The sequence below is a fragment of the Populus alba genome, chromosome 2 (genome assembly GCF_005239225.2).
Source record: "Populus alba chromosome 2, ASM523922v2, whole genome shotgun sequence".
Lineage (NCBI taxonomy): Eukaryota > Viridiplantae > Streptophyta > Magnoliopsida > Malpighiales > Salicaceae > Populus > Populus alba.
The window spans coordinates 10382382-10400862 of NC_133285.1; the positions used below are offsets into that span (position 1 = coordinate 10382382).

Here is an 18481-nt window from a genome sequence, read left to right on the forward strand (position 1 = left end):
GATTTTTCTCTCTTTGCAAAAAAAAAAAAAAGGTCTACTCAAGCATATCTTGAGAGATAAATCTAGAAAAGTAACACTTATAGCTCAGCCTGAACTTATGCTCATAAATCCCTTCACTCCACAAAATCTGAGGACAAACGGTTTGTCATCTGATTTTCAACAAACCATGCATTTCCAATCAGCGTATCCCACGAGAACGCCGTTAACCATTGATTTTACAGAGAAGGAATCTCAAAAGGGCAAGATAGTAAAAGAAGATAATCTGAACAAATTCATTGCCCTTGAGTAAAGGATGAGGGCATTTGAGGGAATTCACCTATATGATCCTATAAAGGCGGCTAAGATGTGTTTAGTGCCTAACGTTATCATTCCCAAAAATTTTAGAGCGCCAGAATTTATCAAATATACAAGAACTCAATACCCTGTAACTCATCTCAAAGCATACTGCAATAAAATGGCTGAGGTGGTTGATGATGAGAAAATGCTGATTCATTTCTTTCAAGACAGCTTGAGTGACGCTGCCCTCACTTGGTATATATGGTTAGACAATACCAAGGTTAAAAAATGGAAGGATTTAGTTGATGCTTTAATGATGCGAACCTCGTGATCACATGGTCATGCAACCCACACACAAAGACACCAATTCCTAGAAAGCCAAGTAAATCAGGTTTGATAGGAGTGTGACACAAAGATAACTTGTACCTAGGCACCAGCACTGTTGAAAACGGAAAACCTCCACCCAACAAATATTGATTCGCGAACGAGAAGTATAAGGATGACGCCACGAAGATAGTTGTTATTCGATAAGTCGTTTTTTAGTTCTTTAGAAAACCATGGAAGGGAGATTATCTCACCAACACACATACACACACACACACACACAAAGTGCGGCAAACAAGAAGTTTAATTAATCTGAATTGTCTACCCTTACTTGTTTGGTTATGCCCTTATTTATAGTGACTCCAAACTAAAATAAACCCTAATGGACTCCTTATGTGGACTTATATGATGTTCACTTACAATTAAACCCAAATAATATAAATAAACCCTAAACTAAGAAGAAAATAATAAATAAATAAATAAATCCGAATTTAATATCCTAAATATGATAGGATTAGAGTTATTGCCATTTAGAAGTCCCATATGCTTTAGAAGAATCAAATCTGAAGGTGAAATTAATTCTGAAATCTTCTTTTCTTTTTGTAGCTAAGATGAATAAGGAATCCTTGTGAGAAAAGGATTCTGAAACATTTATGAATCCTTGCCACACTTGGAAACTATGTTGCAGCCCATTAAAGATTTTTATAGAATTAGGAGATTTCTAAAATAAGCTACCACATCCTTTTAGAAAAAGAATCCTAGCCAAATAGGAAGTCCACAAGTCAAAAGGAAGTAAATAACAAAACTCGTACAACCTTTATTGACATGTGTTTGGATGCCTTGACAAACTCCGATTGACATGATATTTTAACCCAATGTAGGAAAACATGTCAGGAGACTCCAAGTAAAATTTCAGCCCAATCCAATTGTAGGATTGAGATTTATGACTATTGTCGTAAAACTGGATAGTTGCACATTTTACGTCAAAATCCGAATTTGACCTTGCCTGGATCGTATCACCTTCATGGGGCAATATAAGTTCAATATAGACGTAGGCCTTGATTGGTTAAGCTTGCAAGCTATGGAGAAGGAAAACAAGGAGTCCATAAGGGAATACACCCGGAGATAGAGTGAGGTAGCTGCACAAGTTAACCCTCCTATGTTGGAAAAAGAGATGATCAGTTTATTTTCCAACACCTTTAAAGCTCCATACTTTGAATACTTGGTTAGAAGCTCTGCACAACATTTCACTGACCTGGTTGTTATAGCTGAGAAGATTGAACAAGCCATTAGGTTAGGTAAGATTGCTAACCCGACTAAGAAGAACGGTTTCACTAAAGGTGGTTGCCAAGGCACTTATCGTTCCTATAGTTAATTGCTTCACACCAACTCCCAAAAATCAACTATCTTGAAGATAAAGCTATGGTGATATTAGGTCAAGAATGATCTATAAATGACTTCAATTGATTGTTGAAAAGATGCCCTTGTCAAGGAAAATGAATGATTGAAAGATTCTAGAAATTACAATCAATGATCACTAAATGTTTAGCCCCTTTATGTGTTATCATGCCAGTAGTCATAGCTCAAGTTATTGCATAAGATCTTTGTTGTTGAACATCTTTTCTTAAGCTTCAATGAAATAATGAGTTTGTCATTTAATCGTGTTCACGACCAAGCATTATTCATCTTATTAAGTGAGTTTTCTTATAAGAACTCACGAATACACTTTTAAAGCCTCGCATGATCTCATAGACGCAATTCATCTCTTTTACCAAAACCAGTTTCCCTATTAGAGTTTTGAAAATTTGATCTGGCATTTTGATTTCAAAAATAATTTGATGTTTATTGAAAAATGATATTTTTGACATTCTACTTGTAGAATGACAAGTGAATCAAGCAACTCCATCATTGAGGTGACTAAATTATAAACCAAAAAAATTATGAAAAAGAACAGAAAAGAAAAAAAAGAAATGAATAAACACCCTTGCCTCATGACTCTTGAATCATGTGTTTTTAAATGTATGAATAATGGTATATAGTGAACTTGTTGCTCATGAATCATGAAATGCATCTTTGCAAAGACCAAACCATCACACTAGATGAGGTCAAAGTTTATTGATCATAGTTGCCTGCGCTTGAAATGAGGAAAGACCATCTTTGTTATTCATTTCATGTTCTGAAATAAGTACATCCATTGTGACCCCCTTTTGAGTCTGAATGATTTTTCTTTCGTAAAAAAATCTCGACTATGATTACACCCCACACTGGGGGGCAAGAGAAATGAATGATCCTCTCAAATTATTTGACGAGTCAGAAAATCTTTAGCAAGCAAGTGGGTCACGATGAGCACTAAAAAGGCTAAGTTGTGGAAACAAATCTGGAAATAAACTTACATGGGCTAACTCGAGTGGGCTAGAAAGCTAAATGAAAAAGATGATTTAAATCAGATAGCAAGATCTCACCAACCAAGCAACGAGAAGATTAAGAAAAAATGGGGGCTTATATTTCAAATAAGGTAAAGATGTATGCATATCATCTAAACTTTGAGACGTTGGATAATGAGTTTTGCAAATTTCATTAGAGAAAATTCTAACGGAACCCATCAAGTGGAAGGCCAACTTGAAATGGCGAACATTGAAATTACTTTTGAAAAAATTTCACTTTTGAGAATTTTTCAACTTGGGCAAGCCACCTATGAGAATTAGGCCACATGAAAAACTCGATATTTTTCCACTACCTTTCATTTTCCATTTCTAAGGTAGTGCGCTTCCTAACCCTACCTCACCTCATTTCTTTTCGAGTGCGCCTTTGAGCCCTCACCTCATTTCTTTTCGAGTGTGCATTCAAGCCCTCGACCATTAAAGGTAGTGCATTTCCTACCCTACCTCCTTTTTAGTGCACCTTAGAGCCCTCACCTCATTTCTTTTCGAGTGTGTCTTCGAGCCCTCACCTCATTTCTTTTCAAGTGCGCCTTCGAGCCCTCGACCATCAAAGGTAGTGTGTTTCCTACCCTACCTCATTTTGAGTGCGCCTTCGAGCCCTCACCTTATTTCTTTCGAGTGCGCCTTCGAGCACTTGACCATCAAAGATAGTGTGTTTCCTACCTTATCTACTTTTGAGTGTGCCTTCGAGCCCTCACCTCATTTCTTTTCAAGTGCGCTTTCGAGCCCTCGACCATCAAAGGTAGTGCGTTTCCTACCCTACCTCCTTTTGAGTGCGCTTTCGAGCCCTCACCTTATTTATTTTTTAGTGCGCCTTCGAGCCCTCGACCATTAAAAGTAGTGTGTTTCCTACCCTACCTCCTTTTGAGTACGCCTTCTAGCCCTCACCTCATTTTTTTTCGAGTGTGCCTTCGAGCCCTTGACCATCAAAGGTAGTTCATTTCCTACCCTACCTCCTTTCAAGTGCATCCTCAAGCCCTCATCTCATTTCTTTTCGAGTGCGTCCTCGAGCCCTCATTTCCTTTCAAGCACGCCTTTGAGCCTTCATTTCCTTTGAGCTTCCATCTCTTGAATAGTGCGCTTTCGAGCCCTATCATGTCATCTTTTTTTAAAAAAAAAAAAAAAACTCATATCTTTTCAATGGGCAGGTAACCCATTACAATGTGACCACTTCTAAAAAACCCTCGTATTTTTCCACTGGAAGGTAATCCATTACAATGTGACCATCCTAAAAAATCATCTTATTTTTTCATTGGGTAGGTAACCCATTACAATGTGACCACTTTTGAAAAATCCTCGTATTTTTTCACTGGGCAGGTAACCCATTACAATGCGACAATCTAGACAAGTAACCCATTACAATGTGACCATCATCGTATTTTTCCACTCACTTCTAAAAAATCCTCGTATTTTTCTACTGGGAAAGTAACCTATTACAATGTGACAATCTAAGCAGGTAACCCATTACAATGTGACTAATCTGAAAAATCATCGTATTTTTCTACTGGCAGGTAGCCCATTACAATGTGACCATTCTGAAGAATCTTCGTATTTTTCAATCATCGAGCAGGTTGCCTGGAACAATTAGACCACTCCTGAAACCTTTTTCGCGTTTTATTCTTCATCGGGCAAGTCACCCGGAACAATTAGACCACTTGTGAAATTCTTCGCGTTCTTTTGCCATCGGGCGGTTTGCCCAAAACAATTTAATCAATTTCAAAAAAAAAACAGAAAAAAAGTGGGTCATCTTCCAAATGACTTGTTTCTTGATTTCTAGATCTCTTTGTAAAAGTCATATGTCTATCTACTGTTTTTGAATTTTTCAATACTTAAAAAAAAAAAAAAAGCAAAAATTCTTTCGGTATCCACTTTTCGTTATAAATTTACTACACAAAGCTAAAAGAAAACAAAATTTTCCAATGTCCTTGTATCGTAAATATTATAAATAAAAAAAAGGGGGGCAACTGTCATAACCTAGTTTTTTACTTCTTCTATTTTATTAAAAAAAATGTGTGAATTGATTAAAATGAGAATTAAATTGAAATTGAAATTGAAATTTGAGCTAAGACAGCGTAATTGGAAGTTTTGGAATTTAATTAAACTTTGGATTAGTTTTGATAGCCAAATCAAGAGCTTAATTAAAGAAATATCAAGGTTTAGGGCTGATTCGGGTTAAAATTACAAGCAATTAAAATTCAAGGATCATTTTGTAAATGGTGCTAAAATACAAGATTCCAATTACAATTTGCCAAAGGGCTTGATTACAAAACTTCCAAAACTTCAAGGTTCAAATGCAAATGGCCATTAACATTTCATCTCCTCCATCCCGATTCAGCAGAAACAACAGAGAACGTGGTAACGTCTTTCGCCCACGATGTGCCATTAATAGAGACTATCCTAGCGGTGCACGATGGACTCAAGGAGGTGCAAGGTCGTTCTCTGGCCTATAAATATCAGGCATAGCAGATGAACAAAAAAAAGAAAGAAGAAATTAAAGGAGACAAAACCGGGAAGAAAGGAGACACAGAATCAGTTTCAACCATCTCTTCACCATCTTCAGCAACTCTTCAGCCTCCAGGAACCCAGACAGGAGAAGAACCCCCATCGACTTGACTAGGGAAGACGCAAAGTTACAGAACAGAGAGCGGAGAAGCATACGAAAAAAAAAATAGAGGGGAGCAAGCTTCCATTCAACTGACAGCACCTAACATCTTCATCACCATCGTTGGTGTCCTGAGCAGAGGAAACACAGAAGGAAGACCAAGGAAAGCAACAGACAAGAATCACCACCAGCGTCACCACCGTTTTCGTCACCTCTAGAAGCAGCAACTTCAGAGCTCCATCTTCAGCAACCACTGCACCAAAAACAGGGCACTCCAGGAGAGAAATAAAGGGACGAACCGGGGAAGAAAAGGAGGAAAAGAAGGAAGAAGAGAGGAAGAACAAGAGGTGGCAGTGTCGTTCGTCCAGCGCAGTACACCATCGTATTCATAGCATAACACCGGTGAGTTAACTACTATAATCTATAAGTATAATAAGGTTGGGGTGATTCTATAATAAGCACGGAACCAAGGAAATTAAGACAAAAGAGATGTGGCAGCCATACAATTAATAGTTACAAAAGGAATTTTGCGAGGATTGACCTTGATTTATTAGGGTTTATTTTTTAAAAAAGGTGTTACTAGAGTTGTATTATTTTTCTATAATATTTCAAAAACCACTAAAAAATTAAGGCAAATCATTGTTACCCACACCACTGTTCATACACACATAATTCATTATGGATTGTGATAATTTTCTTAATTTGATTATTAAATTTTTTTTCTTACTCATTAAGCTCTTTTATGGCTAGATTAACAACTAATTTAGGTTAATTTACTAAGAAAGTGGAGGATTGAAAATTAGAGGATAAAAGTTTAAAAAAAAAATAAAGAAAAAAGGTGGTGGTTTTCAAGATTTGGGCAAAAAGTTCACATTCACCCACCAACTTTTTAAATGACAACATTTCAATCCCTTAATATTTTTAAAATTTTAAATTTTTAAATTTTTGATATAAAAGTTTATTTTTCTTATTTTCTAGTCTCTGGTTTGAAAGTGAAAGGAGAAAGTCTTCGAATTCCGACAATAGAGAAAGAAAGTGTCGTCGATTGACAACAAGTGACGTTTTCATCTTGGTCATTGATTTCTGATTTGTACACTTGAACCCTTAATTGATTATTAAACTTTTAATTTTTTTCAATTTGACACCTGATTTGATCAATTTCATCACCTGAATTCTTGCGTCTCTTATGATTTGGTTATTGGTTTTGAATTTCTTCAATTAAACCCCTAATTAGCTATCAAACTTTAATTTTATATATATATATATATGACTCTGATTTGACCAATTGCACTTTTCATGTTCAATTTCAATCCCCAAACTTCAATTTCTGCCAATTAACTCCTAAATTGACTCCAAAAAGTTAACTTTCCTTACAATTAAGTGTTCAATAAAAATTATTAAACCTTTCAAATCCTCATTGAGTCATTACTCATTCAAATTTGTATTTATTTACTCCAAATAAAAATATTTGCACCATACGAATCTTTTTTTCAATTACAACTAGGTCATTAATTTTTCCAATCATGTACATTGTGGTCCTTCAACTTTTTCACTTGTCATTTTAGTCCTTCACCATCTACTTTGGCAATCTTCTATGCTTTCTTCATGTGTATCCTAATATATTTTTGTATTTTTTTAAATTTTTTTTGTGGGGTCAAAAATAAGTAACAACATCGATCTAAGTTAATGAATCTATCATTTTATTCATGGTCGGAAATATGAAAATATTTATACTATATCTCACAATATAACTGAAAAATAACATGGTTGTTTTTTTTCTATCTTTTTTTACTTTTCCTTTTTAGTGAAGGGTTTAAATTGTAGGTATATCGGTTTAAATAGTTGAGTTAGATAAAAAAATCCAACAAAACCATTTTTTTTTTTTAATTTTTGAATTGAACCTAAATGAATGAAGAAACTAAATCGATTAGTTAAGTTTTATATTAACTCAATTTGAAGTAATGAGTATTTAGTTGAGCTATTTTTTACATGCCTTGATTTAATGTTATTGTTTCTTTTGTGTTGTAATTGGTATTTATACCTGATTTATATTATAGATGCTTGATTTTTTTTTATTTGATTTGGTTCAGTTCATATTGGTTTTTTAATTTCTAAAATATAAAATTAAAATTAAATCAAACTAAGATTCTTAAAAAGTTTAATTAAAACTACTTAACAATTGTGAAAAATTGTTTAAAACGAGGTTAATTTCAGATTGATTTATATGAATATTTGGTAATCTAATTGATTTGATCTTCTTATTGCTAGAAAGCAAGTCTATAAACTCGAAGCCTAGATTGGAAAAAAGTTCACTAAGCCTTGACCTAGGCATGACCCAAACACAGACAAAAATACACAATAGAAAATAAATGAAAATAAAGTAATTTAATTGATAAAATTTACCAAGCATCTTTATATTTGAAACTCTAAAGTTTTTAGTTATTTTATAAAATTTATTTATATTTTTTAAATTTATTTAAAGTGATATGTAACCTTGTTTCAATTTTTTATATTAAAAAAAAATTAATTATATCTTGGTCGGAAAACCCTTCACAATTTTAGTTTAATGAAATGACCAAACTAGTCCGGTTCGAATTTTTCTTTTAGCCCAGCTAGAGAGTTCCACGAGGTTAAGATTTTAAACTGCAGGCTTGATGTTGTGCGCACCGAAAAGCAACCATGGACCAATTGTTTTGAAACAGAGGCCCGAGCCCATCTGTCCAGTTGCACCATCGGGCCTGTTTTCAGGCCCATCTCTCAAAAGCAAGACTGTCCCTGTCTCACGCAACGCAGCGTGTACGCCCCTTCAAGATTCATACAGGGTAAGAAATGAAAAAGAAAAAACTTCAACGGCCAAGATATTCACGGACTTCTATCACCTTGATCACACCGTCCTCCATAACGAAACTTTAGCAAGTCAAAACAAAACCCAGCAGTCAAAGATAACGGCACTCGACTATTCACTGGAGTAAAAAACACCAGCCTCGTTCTGTGGTGCACATCTTCCGTTTTCTCCGTAAGCCGCCACGTTGGCACACACCGGCCCTTTCCTCAAATCTACCCGTCCGTACATAAACGCTACCGTGTGGAACCGGTCCTTAGAGAAGAGCCACATCACCATTGAATCCCCCACATGATATGCGACGTTACGGAATTAACCTTACAGAGCCACGGACTTTGTGGTGGAGATTTGGAGATTGAACGAGGAGGGCAAAAATGGGGGGAAAGTGCAGGGGTGTGATTTAGACTGATCAGCTACTAAATAATTGCCACATGGCATCATCTCTCCCATCTCTCCCTCATAGTTGGGCAGCCAACTTCAATAGCAGCCTCAAATAATAAAAATTAATAAAAAAAATAAATCCACAAAATATAGTGGCTGAGATTGTTCCTTGGTGTAGTTTCTGTTGTCTTCGGGGTTACCGAAAATTGGTTTTCTCTTCACTCTGCCGCTTCCCCTCCTCATCAGTTCTCTCAGGACATAGTTTTTGCTTTTTCAATTTTTTTTCTAATTTCCGATCCACCATTGCCGGGAACAGTGAGTTTTCATGTGAGTTTCCGGTGAGTTCGTGCGTGCATGGTCGCTAACTCTATCCGTACTTGTACAGCTTTCCTTCACCATGACTTTCTCGCAAGGTACTTTCTCTCATTTCTGGGTATTGTTTCTTTTAATTTCCCTTTGGTTGCCGAGAAATTTGAACCCTTTTTTTTTCTTCTCAGAATTCAATCAGTTGATTTGCCTCATTAAATCAGTGAAAATATTCGAGATTTGTTTAAATTTTTCTCTGCAACAATTATATTTTACTGTTAGAAATTATTGGAAGCTGTTGTTAATCACTGATTCAGATTTCACTGTTTTTCTTTCTCTGTTTGTTTTTTGAAGGAATTGGAGTCTTTGTGTTCGTTTTGGTGAGGATTCTGAATAAAGGAATTTACTTTTAAGTTGTAACGGAGAAGCGTCTCTCTGTTCTGGTGGATTCTTTTATGTTCTTGAATGATTTATTATACATATACTCTAAGTCTCTACCTCTATACTGGAAGTGGTATTTTATAGTTTATCTATACGTATACGTATAATTATAGCTGTTGTAATACGTACATATATACTGATTACAGAGAGACGATTCTCTATCGATTGTTTGTATCTTGTTTGGGTGTTTGCAGTTGTAGCGGATTTTCTGATTCTGTGGAATTCAAACAAGACGACGGCTTTATTGGTAGTATTGAGTGGTGCAAGAAATGAAGGGAGGCTTCTGTTCTATCCGTTGCTCGTTAGCGAGGATTTGAAGCAGCGTTAGCTGCTTAAGGTCCGGCAATGGATACATACTCCTCTGGAGAAGACTTGGTTATTAAGGTAAAAAAAAAAATTATTATTAGGTAACTTTTATTATTATGTTAATTGATCTTTAAATTGTTTCTTTCAAATTGAAGTAGTATTAGTTTTGAATGTTTATATTTAATCTAATCTGAATTATTAAGTTGTGTTAATTATAGACGAGGAAACCATATACAATTACCAAGCAACGAGAAAGATGGACAGAGGAGGAGCATAACAGGTTCCTAGAGGCCTTGAAGCTCTATGGACGAGCTTGGCAGCGAATCGAAGGTCTAATTTTCATATATTCTTCAATTTTATTTTTCCAAGTTAATATTGATTTGGGCTGATTTATTGTAAAGTTATGAAATGTTTTCAAAATAAAAGTGGGTGGATGATACGAAATTATGAATATTCCTTATAGGAATGCATGAAAAACTGTTCTTTTGTATTTTACTCTTAATTGGAGATCGGACTCTTCTCTCTTTGTGTTTTCATCTTGGTGTTATGCAGAACATATTGGTACAAAGACTGCCGTGCAAATCAGAAGTCATGCACAGAAGTTCTTTTCAAAGGTCTGCATCTATTTACCTGCCTCTATATCAACTGTATATTTTTCTGCTTCTATAGTTCTTGATTCGGTGCATCATTATTGATTCTTCAGTTGTGTGCCATTTAAATTATATGCCTCAAGATTATTTTGTCATCATATATGTAATTTGAATTTCTGTTCACTCTTTTAGAAGCAAACTGTTTCTGGTGCTTGGAACCAACTAGAGTGTATATGTTGTTCTTACACATGCTTGTTGCACAAAATACCCACACAGCTTATCAAAGTTTTTGAGAGATTGACAGTGGTGGACTATTTGCTGTGACTTTTTTGAACTTATAATTGACAGGATCCATGCATAAGAGTTGAGCATATTTAACTTGACTTGCCCCCCCCCCCCATCCTTCATCATTAAGAACATCCTCCCATAAAATATTTAGTCTCTAAAGATGCTTGTTTTTTAAGTAGTCAGGGAAAGTTAGAGAAAAGAATAGGGTGTTTGAAACACTTTCTTTTTATGCTCAAATAGTACTAGTTCTTATGCGTTGTGTTTAGACTCTTGTAGAAGGAAAATAGCCACATTAGGATTTTAAGCAACATACATGCCACCAGTCAATATCTTTGCCTGTTTGGGGTAGCGGTAGCGGTTCAAAGTACTTTTTGTTTAGAAATGCATGAAAATGAAGTTTTTTCATTTTTTTAAAATTATTTTTTATATCAGCACATCAAAACAATTTAAAGATATAATTTTTTTTTTATTTTAAGCAAAAAAAAAATATTCAAAATATTTGGGAACGTGGTTTACACCGCGTTCCCAAACACACTTTTAAATATCTAATTAGCGAGGTAACTATAAGGGAAAATTTGCATTTTATATAATTTGTGCCCTTTTAGTCTCTGTAGCCGTGTAGGTGGCACCTTTGGCTGTTACAATATGCAAACTTCGTATTGATCCCTTTTAGTCTCTTTAGGTATGCATGGAGACTTTAGGCTCATGCCAGCCAGCATTTTCTACTTTGGACAAATTCAGAACTATCTAGAAATTGAACTATTGATCATCTAAGGTTTTAAATGAGCATGGAGATTTTTATTTAACAAATATGCTTCTAATAATTCTTGAGGGTTTGGAAGTTTCATTTTGGTTGTTTACTAGACCTGGACTGGAGTATCTGAAATTTCTGACAATGTATTTTAGTGACCTTCCACTTTTGATTGTCATCAAGATCACCATATGTGCTTGTCAATATATCTACTTCGATTTGTTCGTATATCATCAGGTGGAAGTTCATTGTAATCCATGATGCTGTTGATATCTTTGTGCTGACATATGGAGGTGCAGATGACTTTGTTGTCTTTTCTTACCATTTTTTAATAGTAATCTGTGTAGTTCATGCTGTTATGAAGATTATATCTGGACAATGTGTTGTGCCATCCCAAGCCACAAAACCTTCAATCATCATCAACTGGTTTATAGACATACATCATATAGAAAGGCACTGACTTCTAAGAAAGCATCCTACTGGAGTTTAGAAGGGTCTAGCATACTTTCATATGGTCATACTATTTCTACTCAATTATGTAGAAATCAGTAACTTGGAATTTATAATGAATGATATATAGGAGATTGGTGATCTTGTTGGCAGTGGCACCTGGGAAATCTGGATTTGTGATTTGTGACAATAGTGAACTTGCTAAGCAATTTTGTTAACATTCACCCATGAAATTATGTGGCCTACTGGCCTCGTCCAGTCACTTAAGTATGTCTTGGCTGTTTTTTGTTGCTTAATTGTGGATTTTGACATTAGGACCCAGGTTAGGTATATTTAGGAAAGTTTGTTTAAGGGGCACGCTTTCTCTACTAACCAACAGACTTGTGCTGTCTCAGTTGGAGGGTGACCCCATTTTTTGTTTAAAAGAAAATGTTTCTTCTAGTTATTCCTCGAAGAGCAGCGTACCAGAACAATGTCAATGAGGACTAGGAAATATTTGTTATCAGCATAAGGCTGTTTTCCAAAAGTAAATTAAAAGAAAAAATGGCTTTGGATTTTTTTTTTTTAAAGAGTTTAAAGAACAACTTCCAACATTTTAACCAATTTTATTAGAGCTTCGAATGAAGTTACAATGTGGACAGAGATGGCTATCCCAAGCTAGCGAAGTTTGAAGATATACAATCTCCTTATCATTGGTTGAATTAGTTGTACTATTTCTATTTCTGCTCTTGCGATCCTTAGTCCTCTATAATTGCAAGAACCCTTGATATTACTTGTGCTAGGCAGAGTATGTATGTTCCAATTTGCAGTCCCTGACTTGATCAGTCCATTTTGGATGTTTTTTCTAACCATGTTACTTTGTTATAAAAGCAACAAGATATGATTCACTCAACTAGTGTCTTAGAAGGGAAAATTCAGAGTATTACCATTCTTTCAGCATTTTTGCAAAAAGTTGCTGCTTTTAAATGTCAAAACTGCAACCGGCGTGAGCCTTTTACCATTCCACCAAGAAATAGCCCCTAATTTTATTTGTATTGTATGATATTCTGGTTAATAAAGTATACCCTTTTCCACACTTAACATATGATTCTTTATACGATTTCCTTCAATTGTTTTAGGCCAGAGATGGAGGTGGGCTATTTTTGTGAAGGTTTCATAAAATGCTAATGGGACTATTTGATCTCTTTATCCATTTTAAGTATCAGACGTAAAATCTATGTGTTGCATGATAATAACCATTGGGAAAATCCCTCATTTTGCCCTGTGTTTGTGTCGACTTGGAAAACAAGCCTTTGTAAAGAATTATCATCAAAATCACCTTGTATTCATCACATTTCATGAATTCAAGGGCTTGTTTGCCATAGTGACACAAACACGAGGACTGAAATGGGGAGGGGGTTTCCAATATCATTGAATACTAACTGAAAACCAATGAAATGGCGAACTATATTGATTGGACTTTCTGTTTGGATCATAAATAATAGTTCCCTTCTTCAATTTACCCTGATTTGTTGCTTATCTTTGATATAAATTAGAAAACCTTGCATGGAGTTTGATGATATGAAGGCTTATGTGCAAGCGTTTGAGTATGTTAATGTAAGAGCCAATTACCATATGAAGATTTTAATCTTACAAAAAAAAAATGAAATTCTTTTTAGTTAAATTTGGAGTCACTGAACCTTTATATAAGATGTTGAAAACAAGCTCAAAACAAGCTGCCGAGCATAATGCCAACATCCATTAGCATTGAAATGTGAGAAATAGTTCAGCTCTTTCCATCTGGATTGAGTTTCTATTACCTGGTGTATGGTCAATAGATTACCAAAGAATGGCATAGCTGTTACCATTTATTGTCCTGCCTAATCAATCAATATTCTGAATATTTTCAGTGAAAATTACACCAAAATGTGCCCATGAGAAATCCCATGGTCTGTTTCTATCTGTCTCAACTTGATCTCCATATGTATTTTGCTGCTCTGATAATAAGGGGGGGCTGGTTTGGTCAAGGAGTCAAGATGACTGCTTGGCCAAACCAGTCCCCCTTTTTTTTTGTTACATGAACAGTAGCAAGTACAGGAACAGTACTGAGTGAGTGTATGCGCAGATGTACTCTTTATAGATGATAGGTAAACTAATTTTACAGCATATTCAATTGACAAGGAGGGACAGTAGCGAACTAAACTACTGTATTTTATGATTTGAAAGAGAGCCACATGATTGAGGATGGATAGTTTTGTGAGGAATTGCAAGTTTAGGAGTTCAAGGAGTTAAGAGGGGAGATTATATTTTTAATAAATGGAAGGAACTAGTATCGAAAAGAAATCCCTCCCATTTTCCTATGCTTATTTCAATGAAACTTATAAATGGTACGAGTAAACATCTACTTCGGAGGAGGTGGCGGGTCACATGAGCAAACATGAGAAAGCAAAATGAGCAAGTGTAGGAGGATGCTATCTGAATAGCATATTTTCTTTTCTTTTCGAGCATGGGTGCATTTTTTTGTAAGATCTCATTGAAACTCTTGAACATCAGGTGTTTTAGTGCTGAATATTGAGGCAGTTTATCCATCAGGATTATTCCTCTTCTTTTGTATGTGCGCCAATTAGTATAGCAGGCCTAGGTTATTTTTGGGTCGTTAACATGGAGATTTAGACCTAGGAACTACACTGAATGATGTTTAGGGGCATGGAGATGTCATCTCATAAAATTCTCATCTCATCCAGCAACATTTTAGGCGATGGGTTGTGGGATAAAGTGGCACCATTGGATTACTGAGGTAGCAAAAACTTTCTGCTGAAACTTAATGCATCTTATCTGACTTATTTTGGCAATATATAACTGCCTTTTTTACCATGTTTTGATACTGAAAGGTCTTAGATATGTTACTATTTGGTTTGAATCCTATTCTTTCTCAACCAAAATAACATGCTTTTTCTGAGTTCATAGAATAAAGTTGCATGCCATATATGAGAATATTTAGAAATACTCGTCTGATAAAAGAATATTTCCCTGCCGAGGTCTTACCTTCGATTGTGGACCATTGCAATGTTGTGGAGCAGACTTTTTTTCTTGTAATTTATTCTCCGTTGAGGTGTTAACAAATATCTCACTTGCAGTTGGAGAAGGAGGCTGTTGCTAAAGGTGTTCCGATAGGACAAGCACTTGAAATAGACATTCCACCACCACGTCCCAAAAGGAAACCAAGCAATCCTTATCCTCGAAAGACAGGTGTGGGTCCTCCCGCATCACAGGCAGGAGCAAAGGATGGAAAGCTTTTAACTTCAACTTCTTCTCCACATTGTAGGAAAGTTTTAGATTTGGAGAAAGAACCGCGTCCCGAGGTGAACTATCATTTTCTTTTTCCCTCCTCGTTCACTTCAGTTGTTCCTTCCCCTTCACTACGATTTTTTTTATTGTACATTCTACAGAAACCTAATGGAGATGAGAGGCCAACCAATGCTAAGGAAAATCAGGATGACAATTGCTCAGAAGTGTTTACCCTTCTCCAAGAAGCTCATTGTTCCTCTGTAGCTTCAGTCAACAAGAATTGTGTACCAGCACTAGAGGTTCTCAAAAAGACTAACTCTTTAAGGGAGTTTGTAACTTCACCGAAGAAGGGAAATCATGATGCATGCAATGAATCCTTTATCACTGTCGAGCATGAAGCAAATCAAAAGTTGGACAGCTCTGATGCCAATCAGACAGTTTTGGATAATGGCACTGTTAAAGCTTCAAAATCAGAAAATTCTTGCTCTTTGCATGAGATATTGTTTCAGCAAAAGAAATCAGATGATTTTATTGGATCATTGCCAACAGATGAGATGCAAGCCATGCAGAACTATCCAAGGCATGTCCCTGTGCACGTTCTAGATGGGAGCCTGGGAACATGTATGGAAACTCCCTCGGATTTGTCATTTCAGGATTCCATGTTTCATCCAGTAGGAGATATTCCAGCGTGTCCTATTTTATACTCACATCCTGCTGGATCCACTACCACTGATCATCCAACAAATTTGCCAAGATCCTCTATGCATCAATCATTTCCTTTTTTTCCTCCTCCATTTACCCCAACTCATCATAATCAAGATGACTACAGATCATTTCTCCAAATATCCTCCACATTTTCGAGTCCTGTTGTATCTACTCTGCTACAAAACCCGGCAGCCCATGCTGCAGCAAGCTTTGCAGCTACCTTTTGGCCCTACGGAAATGTGGTGAGTTCTGCAGATTCTCCAGCATGTGTCCAAGAAGGTTTCCAATCGGGGCAAATAAACCCTGCTCCCAGTATGGCAGCTATTGCTGCTGCTACAGTGGCAGCAGCAACTGCATGGTGGGCAGCACATGGACTACTTCCCATATGTTCTCCTCTTCACACTGCCTTTGCCTGCCCTCCTGCTTCTGCAACTGCAATTCAGTCTGCGGATACTGATCAAGTTCCTCCAGCCAAGCCAGAAAGGAAGGAAACAACTCCTGATAATCCTCCTTTGCAAGGTCAAATACAGGACCTGGAGCACTCTGAAGCTGTGCAAGCTCAAAAATCTGCATCAAAACCACCAACGTTGTCATCATCAGATTCTGAAGAGAGTGGAGGCACAAAGCTAAACACTGGACCAAAAGTTACTGATCACGAGTTAAATTCAAAAGCTCCTGAGGTCCAGGATTCAGGCAAAACAAAGAGCAGAAAACAGGTTGACCGTTCTTCATGTGGTTCAAATACACCATCTAGCAGTGAAATTGAGACAGATGCATTAGCAAAGGCTGAGAAAGGCAAGGAAGAGCCAAAAGAAGCTGAAGCAAATCATCCAGCCTCTGAGTTGAACTGTCGCCGCAGCAGAAGTAGCAGCAGCATGAGTGATTCGTGGAAAGAGGTCTCCGAAGAGGTGGCTAGATAAATATACTTCTCTGTTGATAATTATTTAATGGCATTCCTATAACCCAGAAGAGTAGAGATTATGATTATATTTTGCATTTATCTCCACTCTACTCATGTTTTACTACTTTATCAGGGGCGGCTGGCATTTCAAGCACTATTCACCAGAGAGATATTGCCCCAGAGCTTCTCACCTCCACATGATCTGAAGAGTAAGATGCACCAGAAGGAAGATACTGAAGAAAAGAAAAATCCAGATGAGAAAGATGGAGATGCGTCACTGTTAGATCTCAATAGCAAAACATGGGGTTACTGCTCTGGCTATCAAGAAGGGGAGAAAAATGCTGTGGCGCCTAGATGTGTAAACGACGGGGAGGAAGGGCTGCTGACTATTGGACTTGGACATGGAAATCTGAAGGCTCATCTAACCGGATTTAAACCTTACAAAAGGTGTTCACTGGAAGCCAAAGAAAGCAGGATGGGAACCATTGGTGGCCAGGGCGAGGAGAAAGGCCCCAAGAGGTTACGTTTGGAAAGGGAAGCTTCAGTTTGATGCTTGATATTGCATGCTTAAACAAGGGAAAACCTTTGTTTTTGCATGTAATCTCTAATTTTCTCCCTCGTCTATCATTCCGTTCATGTTTAAATTAGAGTAACTGCAACCCAGGAGACTTTCCGTGTAAGTGTGTACTATATATATCAGACATTGGGTTATTTACTTTATTGAACCCATGACTGCAGTAAAGTATCCATCAAATAGACCTAGATAAGAACTTAAGAAGCATTAAGTATTGAATTGGCCTTGCATGGCCATTTTCCCCCGAAGTTCATAATTCTTTCCTAACATCTAGGTTTTACTGTTCTCTTTCTTACTAATCACATTGTGGCTGTGACCAGAAAGAATCTCCTTGTTGGTCAATTGCCCGTTGCCACTGATGTGTGAAAGAAAATTGAACTTGCGTTGAGATATCTTCTGATACAAGGTTTTTATTATTATTATTATTATTATCACAAAGTTGGATTATGTCTCAAAGAGGATGGATACAGAATGACATTTTAGTGTTTCTTTTAAGCAATTTTCTGAGGCTCGTGCCTTTTTCTCATCAGTCATATCAAAGATTCTCACATGAAACGAATGTTTGACAAGCTTCCACATTGGGAAGTTATGGGAGCATGTGCGCAGAGTCATACGAGACTTTGCATCTAAACAAGACAATGATGGCTGGTCATACAAACGAATAACATACAGAGTGGGTTCAGAATTTTGTGCTCTATTTTACAAGTAGGAATCTTACTATTCACCTGATAATATTTGATTTTGGATACAACTGATTTGAGGTAACAATGAGAATTTCTGTGCAATCATCAACTTAGAACTTATGCTAAGAAAGCTCTCATATTTACAATTCTTTCCAGACATAATAAGCAGTCTTATTTACACAGATCCATTAATGAATAAGCAGTCTTATTTACACATTCCTCAAACATTGACCATCCTTCTTCCAGTATGACGGGTCTGCTGTATGTTAATTATGTACATCATATATGCATCGAAGGGCTTCCTTGGTCATGTCAGCATATTACTGTGCATCCATTTCAAGAAACATGCAGAC

General features: G+C 36.5%; 1 protein-coding gene across 2 annotated transcripts; it reads left to right on the forward strand.

Annotated features, from left to right (window-relative positions):
* The first annotated feature begins 8973 nt into the window (after positions 1 to 8973).
* LOC118063473 (protein LATE ELONGATED HYPOCOTYL) lies at positions 8974 to 17693 on the forward strand. Of its 2 annotated transcripts, XM_035077517.2 has the most exons (8): positions 8974 to 9279; positions 9527 to 9552; positions 9808 to 9997; positions 10138 to 10249; positions 10472 to 10533; positions 15115 to 15339; positions 15427 to 16878; positions 17005 to 17693. In XM_035077517.2, the coding sequence occupies exons 3-8, from the start codon at positions 9959 to 9961 to the stop codon at positions 17419 to 17421; spliced, it is 2307 nt and encodes a 768-aa protein (XP_034933408.1). In that variant the 5' UTR covers positions 8974 to 9279; positions 9527 to 9552; positions 9808 to 9958; the 3' UTR covers positions 17422 to 17693. The 2 variants fall into 2 exon arrangements, with proteins under 2 accessions (XP_034933408.1, XP_034933409.1); XM_035077518.2 differs by lacking the exons at positions 8974 to 9279; positions 9527 to 9552 and adding an exon at positions 9599 to 9615.
* The last annotated feature ends 788 nt before the right edge of the window (positions 17694 to 18481 follow it).